The sequence below is a fragment of the Podarcis tiliguerta genome, assembly GCF_965153285.1.
Source record: "Podarcis tiliguerta genome assembly, chromosome: 8".
In the NCBI taxonomy this organism is placed as follows: Eukaryota; Metazoa; Chordata; class Lepidosauria; order Squamata; family Lacertidae; genus Podarcis; species Podarcis tiliguerta.
The window spans coordinates 54,179,591-54,203,289 of NC_139541.1; the positions used below are offsets into that span (position 1 = coordinate 54,179,591).

At 46.6% G+C, this 23,699-nt stretch overlaps 1 protein-coding gene across 1 annotated transcript in view; it reads left to right on the top strand.

Annotated features, from left to right (window-relative positions):
- GRIK3 (glutamate ionotropic receptor kainate type subunit 3) overlaps positions 1–23,699 on the top strand; it is a 187,690-nt gene that overhangs the window by 143,810 nt on the left and 20,181 nt on the right. The window contains exons 8-11 of the mRNA XM_083452852.1: positions 6,333–6,440; positions 9,509–9,622; positions 13,218–13,421; positions 22,000–22,223. Coding sequence (XP_083308978.1) covers positions 6,333–6,440; positions 9,509–9,622; positions 13,218–13,421; positions 22,000–22,223 — 650 coding nt within the window. The remainder of the gene's footprint in view (positions 1–6,332; positions 6,441–9,508; positions 9,623–13,217; positions 13,422–21,999; positions 22,224–23,699) is intronic.

Here is a 23,699-nt window from a genome sequence, read left to right on the forward strand (position 1 = left end):
GAACAATGGGAAGCCTTGTTGACTTACTTGGAGCCTGTCAAACTGTGGAAGCAAATTATGCTGTTGCAATGGAGATCCTGTGCTGTTGGCTGGCCTCTCCATTACCCTCCAACATCACCATCTCAACTTGACTTTTTGATTGGCAAGGGGGCCTGAAAGTTCCCAATCCACTGAACTTCTTGCCTGGGTCATGCCTCCAGTTTCCAGGGTAGAGAGTTGATTTACAGGTTGCGTGTATGCACAGGTGTACTTTTGCAAGTTTGTCTTGTATAAACATTCCCCTGGGTGGCATAAATGGCATGGGGAATGCTCCTAGATGTGCTATGAAAAGCTGGTGGCCGCATCTCAAGAGGTGGCAACTGGAGCGACTGATACTAACCTGAAGCTTTAGGTAAGAGTGGGTGAGACTGGGCAGGTCATCAACCTCCTAAATCACCAAGGAAGCTGAGGAGCTTCCATCTCACTGAGGAGGAGGCTGGTGCCTCATTTAAGTGATGCTCAGCAAAGACCTTCTGGAGAGCAGCCAAGCACCACTGAATGAGGGGAGGCCAGCTGACCTCTGGTCCCAGCTCTCAGTTCCACTTCACCTGTCACCCTCTCTCTCAAGGTGCATCGCTCTGAGTGATCTCCTGTGACTAGAAATGAGAGATTCACAGCTCAAGTGTGAGCAATTACCATGAGAACAACAGAGACACAGAGAAGCTCTGGAGTGCTATTCAGGTTGCCAAGGAAGAGGTTGAGGGTTGACCTTGCTATTATGCATGTGGAAATTAGAGGCACTCCATGGCAGTGTTTCTTTTGAGCCTTGCAGGCAAAGACAGAAGAAGAACAGAAGCCCAGGAGTTAATCTGTGTAAACATGTTGGCCTCGAATTAAAGTCTCCTTCCTTCCTAATAGTGCAACCGACTACAGCAGACTGCTGCTCTGCTTGCCCTTTTCTCTCACTTCACTCAAGTTTTATGGAATATCTACACCAGTGGTTCCCAAACTTTTTCAGGCCACAGCCCCCTTGCTTCCATAAACTCATCCCCAGAGCCCCCCTACCCTATAAAAAGCATTATTCAGAATAGCAGTTTGCATAGCTCTCTAAGGAATATAGTAACACAGTAAAATTCAAAACAGTAACAAGTAATTGCACATTTATTCAAAGCCTAATTAAAACTATTTAGCTTAATTAATTCAACAAAACTGGTGAACTTGATCCACTGATGCCAGCTTTTCAAAGTCTGGTAGTAATTTAGCAAGAGTTTTATATACCACATTTAGTTAACTACTTCACTGTTCAGTAAACTTTTAATGCTCTTGATGGGATTAAACTCCCTCTAAAGGAGCAGGTACTTAGCTGGGGGTATTTCTGCATCATTTGCTGTCACTTGAGGCTCAGGTGGCCTCAGTGACATGGAGTGCCTTCCATCAGCTTTGGCTGGTGGCCCAGCTGCACCCCTAACTGGAGAGGAATAACCTAACTTTTGTTGTCTATGCTCTGGTAACCTCTAGTTTAGTTTACTGCAACATGTTATATGTAGGGCTGCCTCTGAAGATGATTTAGATACTTCAGCTAGTGCAGAATTCAGCAGCCAAATTGCTCACCAGGGCAAGACAATTTGAGCACATGGCAGTGATTCTGGTCCAATTGCATGGTTTCTGGGCCCAATTCAAAATGCTGGTTTTGACCCATAAAGCTCCGGACCACAATATCTGAAGGACCGCTTCTCTCCATATGAACCAGTATAGACCCATCATCTGAGGCCCTTCTTTGTGTGCCTCCTCCATGAGAAGTCTGGGGGGGGGGGCACCATTAGAATGGCCTTTTCTGTAGTGGCTCCCCATTTGTGAAATGCTCTTCCAAGGGAGGCTTGCCTGGCCCCTTCATTATACACTTTTAAGTGCCAGGCAAAAACATTAAATAGGCCTTTGGCTGATTAACATCCTATGACCTTTTAAATATATTTGTGGGAGGGGGGTTATTGGTTTGGTTTGGTGTATTTTGTGTTCTCATTTTATATTTTTATGTTCTGAACCACCCTGTGATCTTCGGATGAAGGGTGATGTACAAATTTAATATTGTTTTTTTTTCCAAAAGGAAAAACAATGCAAGTAATGAGTAATTGAAGTGCCTTCCCTTGCCCCCCCCCCCACATCCACTATTGAAATAGAAACTGACATTGGGGCAATTCAGAGAAGCTAGTAAGGGGGCAATTCACAGGCTAGTCATTGCTAATCCATTAGCAACAGGAAGCCATAAAAGGGCCTGAGTACTCTTCTGTTCTCCCTCTCCCTGAAAGTACAATTCCTTATGGATCAGTTTGGTCCTTTGGCTCCTTGAACTAGGCAAACACAGCAAGGGCTACTAACCATGATGGTTATGCTCTGCCTTTACAGCTGGAGCCAACAATACTTCTAAATGCCAGTTGCTGAAAACCACAGCTGGAGGGGTGATGGCTCTTGTGCTTGGGTCTGGCTTGCAGGTTTTCCCCAGGCAACTGTTCAGCCACTGTGAGAACAGGAGGCTGGACTAGATGGGCCATTGGCCTCATCCAACAGGCTGTTTTTATGTTCTTAGCAAGTGAGGAGGTGACAATGCTGACAGTGTGCTTCTGTCTTCAGTTCCTTAGATTCACCTTCCTCTTTCCTCTGAGCTCTATTTTATGCCCAGGGCTGTTGCTTCCCTGTGTTTTCAACCAGTTGCACATTTGCAAAATCTGCTGCCAGAAGCAGAGACCATAAAGAGGCAACATTTGTCCTTTGGGAGGCCCCAAACAGAAGGCATTTCTCTGCTAAAGAAGCTGACAATTCCCACTGCAGAGGTAGCAACTTGCGCTGCTTTTGCCAGTGTGCGCCAGACCTTCCAAAGCTTCTGTCACAAGCAGGAAAGTGCCTAGACTTTTTATAGCCATTCTGTGCCTGCCTCCAAATCTACCCCCGCTTTGCAAACTGTTCTTCAGAATTTATTCTGATCCACTAAACCTCCATTGAGCTTTTTGTCTGCTGGATCAAAACAAGCCCTTTGAAGAATAACTCGATCATATGCTCAGATTCTCAAGCCTTTATTGGCATATGGATTGATCATTTGCAGGGTTTGCAACTTAATCAGGAGATCTTGGGAGACCTTAGCCTGGAAGTCTCTTAGGGTCTAAGGTTTAGCAAAGTTTATAGTTCCCTTACTACCAAGCAACAGTAAGCTGGGGGAACCTTGGGTTGTGTTTGCAATATGTAGAATTGTAACTCCATTCTGCTCAGTTATAAACACCAAATAGTATTATTTAGTCTTGGTTATGGTAATAATTTGTATCATAAAACTGTAGTTAATATCTTGACCCTGCCCCACTGAATTGAAATTTCAGCCTTCACAACATAGGAAAACGGCTGAGTAAACAGCTATTTTCGTGGAGGAGGGTCAAGGTATTAACTGATATGCATGAAATTTCACATATAGCTTTATAATCCCTAGTGTCGTAAGATAAGACCTTTGGAGCAGGGATTTTTTTTTAAAAAAAAGATTTTTATGAACCACCCTAATGTGACAGCCCACCAGATATTTGAAGATGGCTACCATATTATCTCTCAGTCTCCACTTCACCAGGCTAAAAGGTTATATATGATAGCCAGCTGCAAATATTATAGGATCATCATCTTCAAATACTTAGGGACAGGCTGAGGGTGGGATGCAAATATTGACATATGTCTCCTTTTTCTTAACAGTACCTTTATTTTCATTGTGTATGAAATCATAACGTGGGATGTGGGGCAGCATGCTCACTGGGGTAATTTTGAGCTTGGTTTCCCCAGGACGTGTGGTGGGAACGACTATGGCATAAGGAGCCTCATGAAAGATTGTGCCTCCTTCACTGCGATATGACAGGAAAACACTAAACCCTGTTAACGGCTTGGCATTTCATGGACGGGACCAGGGAAATACCAGGCCTAAAGTTCACGGCATGTAAAACGGCTTTCATTAAGTGCAGGCAAGAACTGGCCAGGCAAAGGCTCAAATGTCACAAGCTGGCACGGAATTTGATAGGGTGGACCTCCAGCCCCATTGGCCTCCTGCTCCATTGGCACTCTGTGTGAGATAGAGAGATAGGGGAGAGGCTCCCTTATGACATCGAGTTTAATTGTTCTGGTGGCTCTGGAAACTGAGAATAACAGTGATTTCAGGTTTGCTGAGGTGCTGAAAGTGGAGAATGATTCATGGAATCATAGAATTGTAGAGTTGGAAGGGACTCCAAGGGCCGCCAATCCAACCTCCCTGCAATGCAGGAATCACAGTTAAATCATTGCTGATTGATAGGTGCTGAAACATGGAAATAGCTTTGCTGAAGGGTGCTGGTCCCCTAGTGTACACAGAATGCCTCTGAGTGACACGAGAGGGAGGAAGCTGAAGATGCTGCATCTGGAACTGCTGTGGTCTGAAAGCCCTGTTCACATGTGTGGTGGTGGGAGAGAAATGGTTGCTGAATGACCCTTTGCAATGACCCTGTTAGCATAAAACACCTGTTCTCAGATATTTTCACTGGTTGCTGCTTTGCTACCAGGCTGAGGTGTTACTGTTAGTATTGTTGTTGTTTAGTTGTTTAGTTGTTTAGTCATGTCCAACTCTTTGGGACCCCATGGACCAAGAGCACGCCAGGCACTCCTGTCTTCCACTGCCCCCCCCTAGTTTGGTCAGACTCATGTTTGTAGCTTTAAGAACACTGTCCAACCATCTCATCCTCTGTCGTCCCCTCCTCCTTGTGCCCTCCATCTTTCCCAACATCAGGGTCTTTTCCAGGGGGTCTTCTCTTCTCATGAGGTGGCCAAAGTATTGGAGCCTCAGCTTCAGCATCTGTCCTTCCAGTGAGCACTCAGGGCTGATTTCCTTCAGAATGAATAGGTTTGATCTTCTTGCAGTCCATGGGAGTCTCAAGAGTCTCCTCCAGCACCATAATTCAAAAGCATCAATTCTTCGGCAATCAGCCTTCTTTATGGTCCAGCTCTCACTTCCATACCTCACTACTGGGAAAACCATAGTTTTAACTATACGGACCTTTGTTGGCAAGGTGATGTCTCTGCTTTTTAAGATGCTGTCTAGGTTTGTCATTGCTTTTCTCCCCAAAAGCAGGCATCTTTTAATTTCATGACTGCGGTCAACATCTGTTAGTATATAAAGCCCTTAATGATTTGGAACCAGTTTATTGATGAGATCTCCTTATCAACCACAAGCAACCCATGGGGTTTTTTTAACCGGCCCATGGACCCCCACTGCCTGCTCAGGGACCCCAACCACCCTCTCAGTTGGCTCTCGCCACTTTAAACCAGTGTGGAGCAGAAAGGGGACTGCCTTCCATGAATCTGGCCGGCTTCTGCAGCCAGTGGGAAGCTGTGCACGCCTCCTCTGCAACAGAAGGAGCACCGGAAATAGCATTTGCACATGCGTGCATGCACTCACGTGCACACTCTGGCCCACCGCAGTGTCTGCGGCACCATGCACCAGCTCCAGCCACAAAAACTTTGCTGATCCCTTTCCTACACATACCCACGTGACCACTTCAATTGGCAGAATTTCAGTAATAATAATAATAATAATAATAATAATAATAATAATAATAACAATAATAATTATTATTATTATTTAATTTATATCCTGCCCTCCCCAGCCGAAGCCGGGCTCAGGGCGGCTAACAACAATAAAACAGTACTACAGGTGCCACATAATATCTATTCTGCATTTGAAAGAACTTGATTGTTTAGTGTGCCAGCACCTACACTTTGGAACTCCCTGCTTATGGAGATCAAGCAGGCTCCTTCACTGTAGTCTTTTTGGTGCCTGCCATAAACATTATTGGTTAGACAAAGTGTTTAGCAAGTTGAGGCTATCTGTTTTTGTGTTTTAACTTTTGTATGGTTTAAAGTATGGTTTGGATTTTTTTTCTTTATTTTACTGTTGTTGTTCTTGTGTAAACCTCTTTGTGGTTTCTTCCAGGTGTGTGTGTGTGTGTGTGTGTGTGTGTCTTTCTACCCAGAACTGTGACTGGTCAAAATCTCAACATTATTTTCCCTCCATGGTGAGCAACCTGGAAGGGGTGAGCGTAAATCAGGGCTGAGAGTACAGTGGGATTTATGGGGTTCCCCAGCCTCTGCAGTCCCATGAGCAATCGGGGGTGATTATTAATTAATCAAGCTCTTCAGGGACAGAGTCATGGTGGAAGGAGTAATTAAAATAAAGCACCGTGCTGCTCTGGAGCAGATTGTGATTTATGAGCTTGACAAATGCCTCCTTTGTCTCCCCCCACTCCCACCCCACTATTCGTCAACATCCCCCAACCTCCAATGTCCCCCCCTTCTTTCCCCAGGCCCAGTGGGAAGGTCTCACTGGACGCATCGTCTTCAACAAAACCAGTGGCTTGAGGACGGATTTTGACTTGGACATCATCAGCCTCAAGGAAGACGGGCTTGAAAAGGTCAGTTGGGTTGCCTCATGGCCTCCTTTCCTCTTTTCAAAGATCAGAGCAGTTCTCCTGGGCTCCCCCAGACTATCCCTTGACCCTGACAACTATATAGGAGCTGAAGGGTTGACATTGCACTGGTGAGTGCAATGGCATTGCACTGGTGAAGCCTGCTCATCCCTTGCTCATTCCCAAATCTCATTGGTCAGCTCACCATCTTTCAGCCTAACTGCCTTTGCATGGTTGCCGTGAGATCAGCAAATCAGCATCTGATCATCGCAAGTGGACTTCTTTTGTACATGGAGGTTTTATTTTAGCTCTCCTAGCCAATAGCTGTCCTCCAGGAATGTGTCTAATTCTGTGGATTCTACAAGTAAACTCTGCTTTCTGGGAAACTGGAGGTGTTCTTGTGAAGATGTCTTATTTTATTTATTGCATTTATATCCCACCTTTTTCTCCAAGGAGCTTGATGCGTCATACATGGTCTGTCTCCCTCCTCATTTAATCCCCATAACAACCCAGTGAGGTAGGTTAGACTGAGAAGCAGTGACTGGCTCAAGGTCACCCAGTCAGCCTCATGGCCAAGTGGGGATTTGAACCCTGCTCTCCTGGGTCCTAGTCCACCACTCTAACCACTGCACCACACTGGCTCTTGCCATGTTCACATCCATTTAATTGGGTCATCCAGGGGAGAAAAAATATATCCCATTCTAAAAATATCTCCAGACTTTTTTACCTTTTGCAAGACTTTCTCAAGGTGTTGGTGTTCGTATTTCTTCCAGCACTGGTGCTTATTCAAGATAATTTTTGGACACTGTTACTTAAAGCCAGCATGTGGCATTAAAATTCCCTAACAGCTTCTTGTATGCTCTGCAAGGATGCTGGGACTCAGTTAATTTCCGTCATTTCCAGCGAGTTCTTATCACATTTTCACGCTCTCTTTCTCTCTCCCTCTTTCTCTCGAGTGTGTGTGCTTAAGCTCTCTCTTAGCTCAAGAAAGGCTTTAGAGTGTCTGTGTCAAATCTCTGTGGAGTCAGGACATTAAATTCCAGTCAATAGGTAATCTGAATTAATTGTGTGCCCAAACCAGGAGCAAATCCTGATATGTACTTTTGCATTATGTTTAATAGTTTACATTTGCCTGAGGTTTAGCGGTGAGCTTCTGATCTTCCTTGCCTCCTGCAAGTTAACGGATTATGGAGGCATTAAACATGTGTAATTACAAATCCTGTATCCAGCTAGCATGGTGGCAGTGCTGGCAGTGGTGGGATAGCGGGACAGTGTTGTTGAGGGATTTTTATTTAAGTAGGTTTGGGTCCCCCATGTAGGGTATTTTTATTTCTTTTGCCAAGTCATCTTCACAAACTGCAGTGGGGGTTCTTGCTTGCCATTTGCGTGTCATCATAAAGGTAAAGGGACCCCTGACCGTTAGGTCCAGTCGTGGCCGACTCTGGGGTTGAAGCGCTCATCTCACTTTATTCACCAAGGGAGCCGGCGTACAGCTTCTGGGTCATGTGGCTAGCATGACTAAGCGGCTTCTGGCGAACCAGAGCAGCACATGGAAACGCCGTTTACCTCTTCGCCGGAGCAGTACCTATTTATCTACTTGCACTTTGATGTGCTTTTGAACTGCTAGGTTGGCAGGAGCAGGGACCGAGCAATGGGAGCTCGCCCTATTGCAGGGATTCGAACCGCCGACCTTCTGATCGGCAAGCCCTAGGCTCTGTGGTTTAACCCACAGCGCCACCTGCATCATCATACCCATTAATAATCTTTCCACACGTGGATTATTGCAGGATGAAGGAGAGGACCAAGGGAGGGAACTGTCTTTTGCATATAAACAATCAACTCTTCTGAAAAGGGTCTAGTTGGTGTTTTAATATAATCATAGAATTATGGAGTATGAAGGGACTCAGAGGGTTGTTTGGTCCAACCCCCTGCAAGGCAATGAAGTTTTACTTCATATCAGTAAAACATTATGAGGTTGTGTGGTTACTTTGTGTGGTTGTGCAGATTTGGGGGGAGGGGGTTCTTTTAAAATGTAATACAGAGCTTCTTGCCTTGCAGACTGTGTCATTTAAGACTCAGGGGTTCTCAGATAATCCACAGGTGAAACTGTGAATATGCCAGCTTCCTCCTGTGTTAGTTTTTACGAAGTCTTTTGAATCCTCTCCTAAGATAGCTTGAAACATCACTTAGTCATTATATGCACATGCAGACACATAAACATCTTGTTTATTTTGTTGTTGTCGTTGTTGTTGCCGCCATCTGTCTGTCTCAAGAGAAAATGAACTATGCTTGGGGGGCAAAGTTAAACAGCTGTATTAGCAGCAATGAAGTGACCTCCCCAGGGCACGAGCTTGGGTAGTGTGTATGGAGGTCCTGGACTGCCCAGATGATGAGACCCCTCCCCTTTCAGCCAAAAGCAATACATTTGGCACATACTTTAACTATGGAACTTGCTCGCACTTGGATGGTGTTAAAAGAGGAATCAATAAATTCACCATGATGGCCATGCTCTGCCTCCGTTGTCAGAGACAGCAATGATACTGAATACCAGTTGCTGGAAACCAGAGGAGGAAAGAGTGCTCTTGTGCTCAAATCCTGCTTGCGAGTTTCCTGTTGGGGCATCTGGTTGGCCATTGTAAGCACAGCAGCCTAGACTAGATGGGTCACTCTGGCCTGATTCAGCAAGCTCTTCTTATGTTCTTAAATCATGTTAAGGTTGTGTTACATCAAAGTAACAGTTTGTACAAGCACTGCCCAGCCCCCTCTTTCATTTTTTTTGCCTGTTTTCACTTGAGCAGTGATGGGGATCATTTGCAATCCCCTCCAGATGCTGTTGGACTTACAACTCCCATCAACCCCAAAAGCCAACATGACCCAGTGGTCATGGATGATGGGAGTTGTAGTCCAGCCACATCTGGAGGGCATCAGGTTCCCCACCCCTGAGCTAGAGACTGATTTCACAATATCTGACCTCCACTCCCTTGACCGTTCTCTCTCTCTCTTCAGTGGCCTGACTGGTCTGGCCTGATGGTTTGGTTGAATTTTTGCTCATTTCTTGTCTGCCTCCATCACAGGTTGGTGTGTGGAGCCCATCTGATGGACTGAATATCACTGAAATCTCCCGAAGGCAAGGCCCCAATGTGACAGATTCCCTCACCAACAGATCCTTGATTGTCACCACAGTCCTGGTAAGTGGTTGCAGGGTTCCATCTAACCCCTCCTAGATTTGGCTGTTTCCACTTCTAGATCGTAACCCCACCACCACCTTCTAAGGAGCTTGAGCTGTGTTTTCATACATTACATTGTGTATGGACAGATTATCCTGATAGCAAAAGGGCTGAACTATTTGGGCATGGCAGGGAACTGTCCAAAACAATGTTCTCCTTGGCAGCATCCAGACTGGGATTCAGTGAAGCCATTGGAGCTCAATGTGGTGTATATGGTTCTACTCCTCCTTAAATAATCCCCACAACAACCCTGTGAGGTAGGTTAAACTGAGAAGCACTCAGTGGTCTGAGGTCACCCAGTGGACTTCAAGGTCGAGTGGGAGATTTGACACTCTAACAAATACATGATCACACTTCCTCTCACCAGTGGATTCCAATCTATCTTCTGCTCAGCCCTATGCTGGGGAGCAACTTCCCACAGCCCACAAACCACCCACTCTGAAACTGCAACCAAGCCCTTGTCATCTCTCAGGAGCTCTTATTGACATTTCTCAGCATCCCTTGGGGCTCCCCCTTCCCCCCCCCACACACAGTTAGGCACCCAAGTGACAAACTACCCCAAAGTAATTCACTTAGCCAGCGATGCTTGGATACTCAGCCGGTCTCCTTGGCCACTAACTGTCACAGCACATTTAGCACACGGGCCTGCTATTGGATTTGAAGGCAGGCATCAGTTCAGGGTGAATTTCCATCCAGTCTCTAATGAATTATGATGAGGCCCACTGGTTTAGATTCAGATGTGTTAGACAGAGTGCCGAGCTTTGTTACTTCAGGAGGAAGATAGGGGGAGGACGGGGGGCAGGCGAATCCCTTGGAGAGGATGCTGCAGCAAGATTGAAGAGTTTCTCTCTTTGAAACCACACACACAGGCTCCTCTCTCCCAATTCCAAATCAGCCTCCCATTTTGATAGTTTCTCTAAGCCTTTGCTACAGCATCAGCAGCTGGTCCTTGTGGGTCTAGATCAGCTGCCATAATATCATGGAATTGTAGAGTTGGAAGGGACTCATCTAGTCCAGGGATCCCCAGCTGATCCTGGTAGATCGTGGGATCCTTATTGTGTACAAAAAGTTACAGGGGGAAAGCTTAAAAACTCTGTGCAATCCACCAACCCCACACGCGCTCCTCCTCCTTCCAATGACAATGGCTAGATCACTGCCAGTTTTTTTATACTGGGAGTAGATCACAGTCTCTTGGGAGCTGGACATGCCTGATAGTCCAACCACTCACAATGCAGGAATCACAGCATCATTTTGGCCTGCAGGGGGAGGCCTTGGTCTCCTTGAAAAGGTTAGCCAGTACCTCATACTAAACCTAGGCCCCATCACTATTATAGATTTAAAGTAGAATCATACCATTTGTAACAGTCATCCGGAAACTGTAGTTTGTTAAGGGTGCTGAGAGTTATTAGAAGACCCCTATTTCCCTCACAAAGCTATAAATACCTCTTCCCAGGGACCTCAGGGAGCTGTAGCTCTGTGAGGAGAATTGGGGCGTCCTAACTGCTCTCAGCATCTACAGGTGCATGGCCATCTGTCAGCGATCCTTTCGCTGTGATTCCCACATTGCAGAGGGTTGGACTTCATGACCCTTTGGGTTCCTTCCAACTCTAGAATTCTATGAATCCACGATACACTTCCCAGGTTTAAAGTGGTGTTACACTGCTTTCAGTGTATAGTGCAGATAGACTGCCTTATAAAGTCATAGAATCATAGAATTGTAGAGTTCAGATTTGTTAGCTGTGATTCCTGGGTTGCAGGGGGTTGGATTAGAAGTCCCTTGGGGTCCCTTCCAAGAGTTATATGATTCTGTGCTGATGATGCAGGTGGAGACGAGCGCTTCTGGTTTGCCTGAGTTCTGCAACAGTTCCCTTTTTAAGCAGGGAATCACCCACATCTCCCTCCCGCTCTGCCACTTGATGGCCTGTTTGCTGTTGCTGATGCTGCCGCCACCAAGACGTGGTGTTGGGATTCCTCCCTGCCTCCCCCTTTCACACCCTCCTGCTCATCCTGCAGCGCCTTGTCGGTGGCAGCTGGCCGATGATGTTTCTCCAACAGACCGTTCCGCTCTCTCCTCCTCGAGCCACGGGAGAGCTGTGAAGATCCTGAAATTGAGGGCACCTTCGCTGAGAAATCGATTAGCGAGCCCTGAAAGCCTGCGAATTGAATGTCTGACCATTTCCAGTAATAAATTGTGAAACAGCCCGTGAATAAGTGCCTTGCAGAGTTCAAAAATTACCCCCTAGGAAATGTCTGAGACCTCCAGGAGCGGCGCAGAGGCAAGCAGAGCTCCTACACGACGCTGCTTCTTCAACTGTTAAATATGGAGGAACACGCCCCCCTCCACTCTGTTTTGTGCCTCCTGAGATTAATGGGGCTTTATGGCTGCTCCTGCTGGCCTCTAGACTTGCGTACAAATGCAAAAGGCACGAGGACCAGCTTCCTGGATGGGCATCCTGCCTGCTGCCTTGCTTTCAGCTGTTCCTTGTCCACCAGCTGTACCAGTTTTGGGTGCTGCAAGTTGTTTGTCCTATTTTAAGGACTGGGTAACCCAGTGGTTTCCAAAGCGGGTGGTATCATACCTCCTTGGGGGGCAGCAGGGTTACCAAGGGTGGGCATTAAGAGGCAAGATGGTGACACTGTGGGGGGGAGGGGCGGGTACCAGAGGTACAAAAGACTATGAGACTTTGAAATGCTAGAATCCCTGGAGCAAGTTCATCGGTTTTGTTGAATCAATTAAATAAATAATTTTAATTGGATTTTGATTAAGTGGGCAATTAATTGTCACTGTTTCAAATTTTATTGTGTTCTTGCAGTCCTTAGGGGGTTGTGCAAACTGCTATTCTGAAGAGTGCTTTTTAAAGGGTAGGGTAGGGGAAACTAGGGAAGAGTTTATAGAACCAAAGGGGTGCTGGCCCCCCCAAAATCAGTACTACTGAAGTAGCTCCTTCACCCTGCCTAGCAGCTTCCAAACATGGAGAAAGCCTCTTTTTATGGGTTCTTTCATGGAAGGCAATCTTTATGTGGGGCAGTCAGGCTGAGTTCCAAAGAGCGGTAAGGTCCACTGGTAAGGCAGGTGGCCATGAAGCCCCTCTGGCCTTCTACCACATCCTTAGGAAAATAATGCATGATGGCCTCAGTTCCTGATCTGTAAAATGAGAACATTCCAAATAGCTGAGCATGAGGGGCCACAATCTAAAGCAGAGATGAGCAACCATTAAAATCAATAGTGTTCAATGACTTCTTTCAGGGTGTTTACTTCTGCCTTGAATTGTGGCCACTGAAGTTTTTGAAGCACATTGAAAATAAAACAAGTTCTAAGGATGGAATATGATATTGAATTATTTGCTGCATAACCACTACAGCACACTGGCTCTCATTAGTGTTATAATGCTATAATGGTAGCAGGCATGATAACGACCAAACTGGCTGCAGTGCCAGAAAGCAAAGAGAGACACCCAGATCTGTCCTGTGGCTACTTAAAGGGGCTTCTGTGGCTGGTGGGTTTAGCTTGCATGTGGTTGTTTAGCTACTCTCTGTCTCCTTCCTTCCTGTGTAGGAGGAACCCTTTGTCATGTTCATCAAGTCGGACACCGTGCTCTCCGGGAATGAGCGCTTTGAAGGCTACTGCGTTGATCTCCTAAGAGAAGTCTCCCGAATCCTTGGCTTCAGCTATGAGATCCGTGTGGTGGAGGATGGGAAGTACGGAGCCCAGGATGAGAAGGGGCAGTGGAACGGCATGATCAGGGAGCTGATTGATCATGTAAGTACCTTGCTGTTATCTATAGATGTTCCTCAGGATCCCTTCCAATTCTACACTTCTATGATTCTATGTGCTGCATCACCCCCCTCTCCCACCTTCATTTGTCTGCCTGCTTGCTTAAAATACTTCTATCCTGGCTTTCCAGAAGGGACCCACGAGGCTCAACCTGGCTAGCAGCAAAAAATAACATCAATAAATGCAACCAGAAAACATGTAAGGATATTGTTTTGAAAAGCAGATAAAGACAGGACAGTTAAAACTTAACCACTTCACAGGTCAGATGCTCATTAAAAGAGAAAAGAAAAGTTTTCATGTGGCAGGAGAAGGCCCTTAAGGAGAGGGCATGCCTTACCCCCTCTGGATAAGGAGTTCAAAAACCTATGTGCAGCCACAGAGAAGGCCTTCACCTGCACCTCAGCCAAACACAACTCTTGATAGGGAGGAGAGCCTCTCCAGAAGACAGGACAGTTGTGGAGGAGAGAAGACAGACTTCAGAAATCCCAAGCCATTTATTTAGGGTCATGATGAACTTTGAACTGGGCTCAAAAAATTAACCAGAAGCCCACGAATCAACTGTCATAAAGAAGTAACATACTCCCAGTACCCAGCTCTGTTCAGCAGACTGGCCACAACGTTCTGGAGCAGCTGGAATTTCTGAAGACTTCTCAAAGAACACATTCCCACAGAGAACACATTGCAGTAGTCTATTTGAGATGTGGCTAAGGTATGTGTCACCATGCCCATCTCTGGTGACTCATGGAATGGGCACAGCTGGTGCAGTCCTGACCACAGTCAATAGATGAGCATCTGTGCCCAAGGCTGGGTCCAGGAACATCCCCTAAGCTGTGCGCTTGAGTTTCCAAGGGAGGGATTCTGCCCCATTTCTGTCTTGTCTGGATTAAGCCTCAGCTTGTTTGTCCCCAACCCATCCATGATCAAATTAAAAACTGAAGGAAAAATTGAAGGAAAATTGAAGGAAGGAGAAAGAGACATGGATACTATCCACTTGAAACTGGCTTGTGTCGGACTTGTTTTTCGACCGAGCTCCTCCAAGCTCCTCCAACGTGATTAACAACCTGAGGCTTGATGAGGTTCCAAGCACGTTCCCCCATTACGCAGAGTATCCAGCACAGGGAAGGACGAGATAGCATGAGCTACATGGCAAAAAGAGTTTTATTCCTAACTACGCAGACAGAAAAGAAAATGCATCCTCTCTCTGTGAGAGCAGAGAGCAACTGAAAAACAAAGGAACAGGAAACCAGTAACATCACATCCATCTCCTGTCTTCCGTGAGACTTCCAATAGCCTGGAAGCTCTGGAATGCAAAACAGAGTCTTGTGGCTCCAAGAGCACTGCACAGTGGCAACACACAGAAACTAACAGCTTGGACTAAAACTGGAGTATTGGTGGAGAGAGAGAGAGAATCTGAATTTTCATACATTTGTTTATTAGTAGTTACTTAGATCTACAATCTTCTTAAGACTATGCTGTGCATCATCTGTCTGTCCACCCATCATCCATTTCCACATGTTCCTCTTGAGTGTGACCAAGAAACAGAACCAAATATTGTGCTTCTTTGGAGAGATTGCTCTGTGTATATGCTCTGAGGTAGTTGTTGTAGTCCCTAGAAAAGGTGTCTGGTGAAACATACCTTTTAGCTCCCAAACAAGGAAGAGGCAGAGAATCAGAGGCAGACTCAAATCAGAGTGTTTCTGAGAGGCATGGGCTGACGTCACATCCAGCCCTAAGCAATCTGTCTCTCAAGGAGTTAAGCTGTGGCCTGCGGTCCAGAATCCCAGAGGCAATATCTCCGCTTGATGATCCATGCTTGCACTTTTATAGCCTGACCCTGCTGCAAAGCAGAGGACAAGCTGTTAAAAAAAAAAAAAAGCAGGACCAGGTGTGTGAGGAACAATTTCATTTATTTGGAAATGCAGTTTTATTTTCAAAAGCAGAACGTAAACAGATTCTTCCTTCCAGCTGAGTAGATGCAGAAATCTTTTGCAGGCGACAGAGGCAGTCCTCCTCCGCCTAGCAGTAATACACCCTTCTCTGAAAATGCTAAGCTGGATAGCCTCCGTGGATAGCATTATTGGGCAAGCTTCTCCTCACTCAGGTTTGGTTGGACTGGAATCTTTAATAAAATAAAAAAGCAGGAAAATTGCTTGGCCCATTTCTGAGCCATTCCTGGTTCTCTGGCACTCAAGTGGCAAGCAGAGAGAAGCCTTTTGTTTCTGTTCTCCTGGGTCTGAGGGCTTGTCCACCCTTCTGCTTGCCCCATGCCTAGAAACATAGGAGCCAACTGCAGGGGCCCTTGGGTGCTTGGGCACCCACAATAATGAAGAAGGCTGGCAAGTGGCAGCAGCACTGCCTCCAAAAGAGAAGCAGTTCAGCTCTGCCCTCCTCGGCCAACGAGTGAGGCACCCTTTTCTGGGGGGTGGGGCTCAGACATGGAGGTAGTCTCTCTGCCTCCAAGCCCTTCCCCATGGAGAAGGGTGCCTCGCTGGCTGCAGATAGGAGGAGGAAGAGAAGTCATTGCTGCTGGCTGCTGCAATGTGGACTTGCAACATCACTCGCCCACACCTACACCTAGTGTGAGTGAGATCACATGCACTACGTCCAGGCAATGTCGCATGTCCATGTTGCGGTGGTGGGCACCCACAATCCTGAGAGAAAGGTGGCACCCCTGCCTTGAAAGCATGGGTCCAATCAATTTTCCGCTTGACCTGAGCTACCTAGGCTTAGGTCTGAGCAGTTTCCTTCTTGCCCCCACTCCTTTCCTAGTGAAAACCACTCTTCAATGCTAAATCGGAGCAAACGTCCATCTGGGGAAAACCTGAATTGCTGTTTGCTCCAACTGAGCACTAAAGAGCAGTTTTCCCCAGGGGAAACCAGTGGGACAAGAGGAGGTCTGAATAAGAATAATATTACAGCATGCAAGGGTGCAAGCAGAGGGTTGGACTAGTTCTGCCCTGCCCCATGTTATCCTCACAATAACCCTGTGAAGTAGGTTGGGCTGAGAGTGAACGACTGGCCCAGGATCACCCGGTGAGCTTGAATGGGGGATCTGAACCCTGATCTCTCAGGTCCTAGTCTGACACTTTAACCACTACACCACACTGGCACTTGTGGACGAGCACACGCCAATGTGCTTTTGCACAAGCAACAGGTACAAAGTCACTTTGCAAAAGAAGAAACGCTTTGAAACAGCAATTTTAAAAAAGCAACCACGCTCGTAAGAGCACTTTCAAACAGTAATTACCACCTGCCTGTTGAGAGCATCTTTTTATCGTAGTCCCTCAAAGCACTCCACAAACATTAATTACCCCCCTGCAATGCTAAGTGGGTTCCGTTTTAATTGAAACTGTAAATGACTTTGCTCAGAGCTGTGCACCGTATCGGGGCAGAAGGGAGGCAGGAGCCACAGATCCTAAAACCTGGCTGCCATGGCTGCGGCTGGCCTGGCTACTGTCGTTTTACAGGAACCATGGTTCTGACAGCTTGCACCATTTTACGCAGATAATCAGTTGGTGTAGTACAATAACACGAGAGCAAAGGGGCCTTGCTTCCCTATGGGAAAGATGTCTTTTTAATAATCCTTTTATTAATAGGAGATCCACCTTTCACCATTTATTTTAACCATTTGGTGATTAATCTGGGCTGCTGTGTGCAGGAAGTCACATGAGGCTCCAGAACGGCATCAATTTCTTGATGCTCTAATAATACCATGAAGAAAATAATGCAATCTGAGGGACTTCTAATTTCCCAGCCCACTGAAGTGTCTTCCATGCAAATTTCAATTCAGAGGCCTCCTCAGACTGAACCTGTAAAACAGAACAAAATAATTAATGGCATAATTACCCTCTGAATGCAGTTTGGAGGCATCAAAGTGGGGGGAGGCTCTCTCTTTTACATCCACCGACCCCATGGAATGTCTCCCTTAGCAATTGATTTGTTGGGTTTAAGAGTGGGAGAAAGATGTACATACACAGCACTGCATCAGCCCAGCCAGGAAGCAGCATTTATTTCTTCTAAGTCAGACTACTCTAAAAAGCCAGTGCAATGTAGTGATTACAGTGGTGGATTGAGACCTGGGAGACCAAGGTTCAAGTCCCCATTCAGCCATGAACTTCACTGGGTAACCTTGGGCCAGTCACTCCCTCTCAGTGTAGCCCGCTTTGCAGAGTTGTTGGGGGATTAAAGGAAGAGGGGGAGAACCACGTACACCGCCCTGAGCTCCTTGGAGGAAAAGTTGTCAGATAAATGTAACAATAAAGCAAAGCCTTCCTCCAATAGTTGGGGCTTGGTGTGAGGACTGCTGTTGTGTGTGCACTGCCATCCACAGTGTTTAGGTGCATGTCTGAGCAAACTATAGATGCATCCTATAGATATCCTTTTGCAGTGTGTGTTGAGGGGGGTACACTGTAACTTCAGGCCAAATGCCTGAGTTCTGTGGAACCTTGCAGAAAGCTGTGATGCTTGTTCTCTGTCAAGAGACCTGACTTGGTCAGCACATCGTTTGACGCACAGCTTTCCCCCCTGTGCAGAAAGTCAATGAGTCACGTAACTCGTGACTCGCCCAAGGCACACTGTTTCCCACCACAGGTGGCCTGTGATGTGAAGATGAGGACAACCAGTGGTGCTGCCCTTTATTTGTCAGCACTTGCATTTTGGGATTGCAGGGACTCTACTTTGCCCCCCGCTGTGTGATCCTGGCAGGTCTGGCCACAGGCAGTGCAGCCTTAAGGGAAAAAACAGCTTTTTAGAAAGTCCTTTGTTTTGAGGCTGGCCTGAAGCAACAAAAGCAAGAACATCTCGTGCCTTGGAAGGTTTATGTGCTCAGTTCCCCCCACCCTGCAAAATGGCCATTTCCTCCTGCAGCTGGGAAAATCCCCAGCTGGCTCAGAGGACCATCCCACACCATGGCCATTCATTTCACACACAATTTTTAAAAATGTAGATGCTAACCTTTGAAGACAGAGAGATCCTGCAAATGCAGGAAGGAGGAGGAGGAGAAGAAGGAGGAGATCAGGGACACAGCTCCACCCCTCCTCTGTTGCATCCCCAAACAACTTGCGGTTGAAGGGGACCCTCTCCACAGATCTTCATGCCTGAGCATTGACACCTCGGGACACTGCTGGAAATCTCTGGAGGAACCGGATGCCGAACTTAACGAGCCATTGGCTGGATCCAGCAGGCTCTTCTTACATTCTTAAATTATGTGGTTATGTGGGAATTGGCTTTCTTCATATTCTTTATAGGTTTGGGTATATAGGATTCTTTGGTGTTGTGCAAAACTCACTTTTGCTTGTGGTTAATGAACGGTATATCCATAGATGATCCTATCAAATAGCGGAAGGTTAAAGTTGTGGTCTTTGGTCTTAAAGATCCACCTAGAACAGCATTTTGATTCCAGCTAGATACCGCCTGGGATTTTCACAAGAAAGGCATAAAGGTAACCAGTGGCCTCTCTTCTTTGCCCCCCCCCCCCCCCCGGTATCTAGTATAGTCACACCTTGGATCCCGAATGCCTTGGTACTTGGACATTTTGGCTCCCGAACACCACAAACCCAGAAGTGAGTGTTCCAGTTTGTGAACATTCTTTGGAAGATGAACATCTGACAGGGCTTCCGCGGCTTCCAATTGGCTGAAGGAGCTTCCTGCAGCCAATCAAAAGCCGCACTTTGGTTTCTGAACGTTTTGGAAGTCAAACGGACTTCCGGAACGGATTCCGTTCAACTTCCAAGGTACGACTGTACTCAGAAATTTGCTGTCCTGGGCATGGTTCTTCATGTATCTATCAGGGATGGTAGCTTGGTTAATCTTCTATCCATGAATTCATCTTTTGCTGAAGCCACCTCAGCTCCTGCCCATTGTAACACCCCAGGACAGTGAACAGCATCAGTAAAACTTATTCAAAGAAACTCTTCATGACACATAATTCCTTCTGCCTTCTGTTCCTTATAGCTCCAAGGCAGCCTTGTTCTGACACTCCTACTGCAGAAGAGGCTTGTATCAAAAGCGGCTACATCTTTTTGTCCTTATTGGACATTTTGCACCAATCTAAGCTGTTCTCTGTGATTTCTACTTGGCATGAAGAACACAGAAAAACCAGAGGGTTTTTCTTGAACAGAAATGCCTCCCCACTGATAACTGCAGCTCAGTCCTAATCTCTGTCCCTGGGGGATGATTTGACAGTTGATTTAATGCTTTCACCATAAACAGAGCATTTATTGACAGTAAATTCCAGCAATTTATGTCCTTACAGCTACCTGGTTTGGGAATGTTTTTGCACCTGATGCTGAGAGATTGTTTAGTGCAGATGCGGGCAAAATCACTGCCCTCAGATGGAAAGGGGCAAGCTTTCAAGATATGCCCTGATTCTATGCCCTGTATGTTCTGAGCTGCAGGAATTTGGCATGGAGAAAACAAGGGCCCAGAGGATGGGAAGGAACTCCTGAAACACACAGTTTATCTTTGCCTCTTTATGTTTGCCTGAGTCCACTAAATATTTTGATTCAGCCGACCCGAAAGGAAGGTAAATTTGAAGGCAAAACATATGTAGAGATCTTCACAAACTCTCAGGGAAGACGCATTGTCAGACATTGCTGTGTTACACTTGGAATGAATTTCTCAGAGCAAAAAGAGTTCTAGTAGAATTGGTGAAAATTCTCAGGCTGGCTTTGTGCCTCCAACCTAGATGTCATTAAATGTGATCTGATCTAGGCTTTTTTTTATCTTGTTATGTTTCTGCATCTCTTGATAGCTTTTTGAAAAAAAATGACTTTGGAGATGTGGCTTTAGCAGTCTTGACTTGCATGCCAATTTTTGCACTGCCGTCTATCCCTTTTATTCAATTATGAATTTGGGGAATGGGATCCTTTAACAGACACTTGCAGCTGCAAACCACGAGGGCAGGAGAGAATGAAGTTCAAACAAGCCATTGTTTTGGTGAAGGCTGGTAACTAGACAGACATGGGCATGATCAAATTTTGTTGTCAGTGGTGATGTACGTGGGGCAGAATAAAAAGCTGGAGTGGAAAGCAGTTATCCAGCTGACCATTTTGAGACATGCTGTGATCAGATTGCCCACGTTACTTCTTGGGTGACCTCCCAGTTCCCTGTGTGGTGGGAAGACTGTCCTGCTCTCCCACCAGGAAGGAACATAATGTTGGAATCAGCCATTATGAATCTTTTGCCAGTCATCTGCTGAAATCTGCTGGAACTAACAACCAAGTATCTTCTTCTCCACGGTCTCTTGTGTTCTCCAGTAAAATCAATAAAATATGCATTATTTACCTTGTCTCCCAGTGGTGCAGACAATTAGTTTATCTAATATCTAAAGTATACATGTGGTGTTCCCTCCTTTTCCACCTTGGTATACTTTTGCTGTTCCTGTAGCAGCCTAGGAATGAGTGAACTGAGTTCCTACTTCTCTCAGTTTATCATTGTTTTCCTATCTTAAGTTCTTTTCACCCCATTTGCAAACTTTTAAAAAGTATGCATGAAACAATTGCTTCTTTGTGCACATTTGTCCTGATATATGCATTTTTGCAGCAATTTCCCCAAATGCAATGCATTCCTAAGAACACAAGAAGAGCCAGCTGGATCAGGCCAATAACCCATATAGTTCATCATCCTGTTATCACAGTGGCCAACTAGATGCTGGATCCCAGCACAATAGCTCTCTCCTCTCCTGTGGTTTCCAGCAACTGGTACTCAGAAACATTACTGCCTCCAACTGTGGAAACAGAATATGACCATCTTGGCTAGTAGTCATAGATAACCTTATTCTCATCCATCCACCTTGGCATCAATGAACACTAATGGGTGGAGTGGCCACAGTCCCTGGCATGAATGGAGAACCAGTAGTTTGGGTCTGCTATGGAAAGAACAGGGATGGTCCTGCTGTGTCTGTCTTCCTTATCAAAAGCATTTGTGCCAATCAGACCAAACTATAGTTTTCTCTTAACTTTCCTTTGAGACACTTTATAGACCCCACAAAAATCCAAAAGCGATAAGAACAGGGATGTGATTTCAACCCTTGAGTTCCTAGGGCAACTCTGCTACCCTCCTGATGTTCTGGACTATAATTCCTATCAGCCCCAGCTAGCTTGCCATTGTGGTTCAGAACACCCAGAGGGCACTGGCTTGGGGAAGGGTGTGCTAGGACATTTGGGAGCTCTGATTCATAAGCTCCCAAGTGGATCCAATCCCAATAGCATGTCTTCCATTCAGGACTATATTTTAAGTAACCCAGAATGCATGCAGAGTTTGCAAAGGAACCCCAGGGCAGCCCTCTGAAGCTGCCAATGGCTCCTTTGCAGCTGCAGGTTCACCTGACTTATATTGGACATCACATGGCATCAGATGGGTGTGGCCGGGGGGGAATGGCATTGCAGGCCCAACTGTGAGGCCTATTTGACCTGTGGGCCAGAAGTTCCCAAGACATTGATCTTCATAGCAGCCCTTGGGGAAACAAGATTGTGACTCGAGAGAACCAAGAGCCTTGCCCACCGCCCTTTTCCTCCTCCATTTCTAACAACTGCTCCCTCTCTCTCTCCCTCCTGCTCCACAGAAAGCTGACCTGGCTGTCGCTCCGCTCACCATCACCCATGTCCGGGAGAAAGCGATTGACTTCTCCAAGCCCTTCATGACTCTGGGGATCAGCATTCTCTACCGGAAGGCCAATGGGACCAACCCCAGTGTCTTCTCTTTCCTGAACCCTCTGTCTCCTGACATTTGGATGTACATCCTCCTTGCTTACCTGGGAGTGAGCTGTGTGCTGTTTGTGATAGCCAGGTAAGGAGCTCACCGGCTACAAGGGGCGCCAAAAGGAAGTCTGTCCCTAGGGTTTGGCTCCTATGCTAGGGAGCAGCCACTGAGAAGGCCCTCTGCTGTGTCTCCACCAAGCACTCCTATGAGGGTGGCAGGACCGAAAGAAAGATCTCCCTTAAATATCTCAGAGCCCAGGCAAGTTGGTATGGGAGAAGACGGCCTTTCAGGTAGCCTGCATACACATGTGCCAGTCATCTAGTCTTAAAAAACAAGCCAACCCCTTAAGAGAACTTTGGGGAAATCCCTTCCTCTCCCTTGTATGCTAAGTCCCTTCATTTTTGAGGGATAGGGTGTCTGTGTGTAGGGGTGCCACTTTGACTCCCACTATGCCACTTAGTGCTGTGGTCTAAACCACTGAGCCTCTGGGGCTTGCTGATCAGAAGGTCAGCAGTTTGAATCCCCATGATGGAATGAGCTCCTGTTGCTCAGTCCTAGCTCCTGCCAATCTAGCAGTTCGAAAGCATGCCAAAAAGTGCGAGTAGATAAATAGATACCACTCCAGCGGGAAGGTAAATGGCATTTTCATGCACTGCTCTGGTTTCGCCAGAAGCGGCTTAGTCATGCTGGCCACATGACCCGGAAAAAGTGTCTGCAGACAAACACCGGCTCCCTTGGCCAGTAAAGCAAGATGAGCGCTGCAACCCCAGAGTCGTCTGTGACTGGACTTAACTGTCAGGGGTCCTTTACCTTTTTTATGGCACTTGAGGAAAGAGCAGCCCTACAAAAGGTCTCCCCCCCTCTGTCTGTGGCAGCCAGTCCTGGCTGCAGTCCCCATAGCCTCCTGCCCCCATTCCCAATGCACACGCAATGGGCAATGGCAATAGCCCAGCATGTCCTGAAAAATAAGTGGAGGATGGCACTGACCCGGTTGCTAATGGCAGGCATTTGGTGCAATGGGAAACTCCGCACTGCCATCCCTGTGCAGGAGAGAGCCACCTTTAGCAGGGAGAAGCACATCCCACAGTTAAAGGCAATTGTCTGTCTCTTGCTGGTAGCAGGTAGGGAGGTTGCTGGCCTCCTTCCCCGTGTTGGGTTAATAGGATATAATTGGGAGACATGGGGGGGGGGGATATGGTGGGTGCTGGGGGCCCTGGCCATCCCCTCTGGGTCAGCTCTGTTCCTGCCTTCAGGAAAATAGCCTGTCCAGGCTGGGATCTGAGAGGAGAGAGGGAGGCAGAATGGAACCACAGCGGTGGCAGCATCATTATCTCCATTAGCTCCAGTGTTCCGGCTTTTATGATGCTTTGCTGGCTCCCTGGGGCCATTACAGCATTTGGAGGCGATTACCTGAGCTTAGTGCCTAATACTCTAATTTCATGTAATGCACTTGTCAAAATCAGCTCCGCAGGGAGGAAGGCTGACTCTTTGTTTGCTCTGGCACATCTGGATTGGCAAAGAGGTCTGCTTTTAAAAAGGGGTTGGGGGAAATGCAGTAGGCTT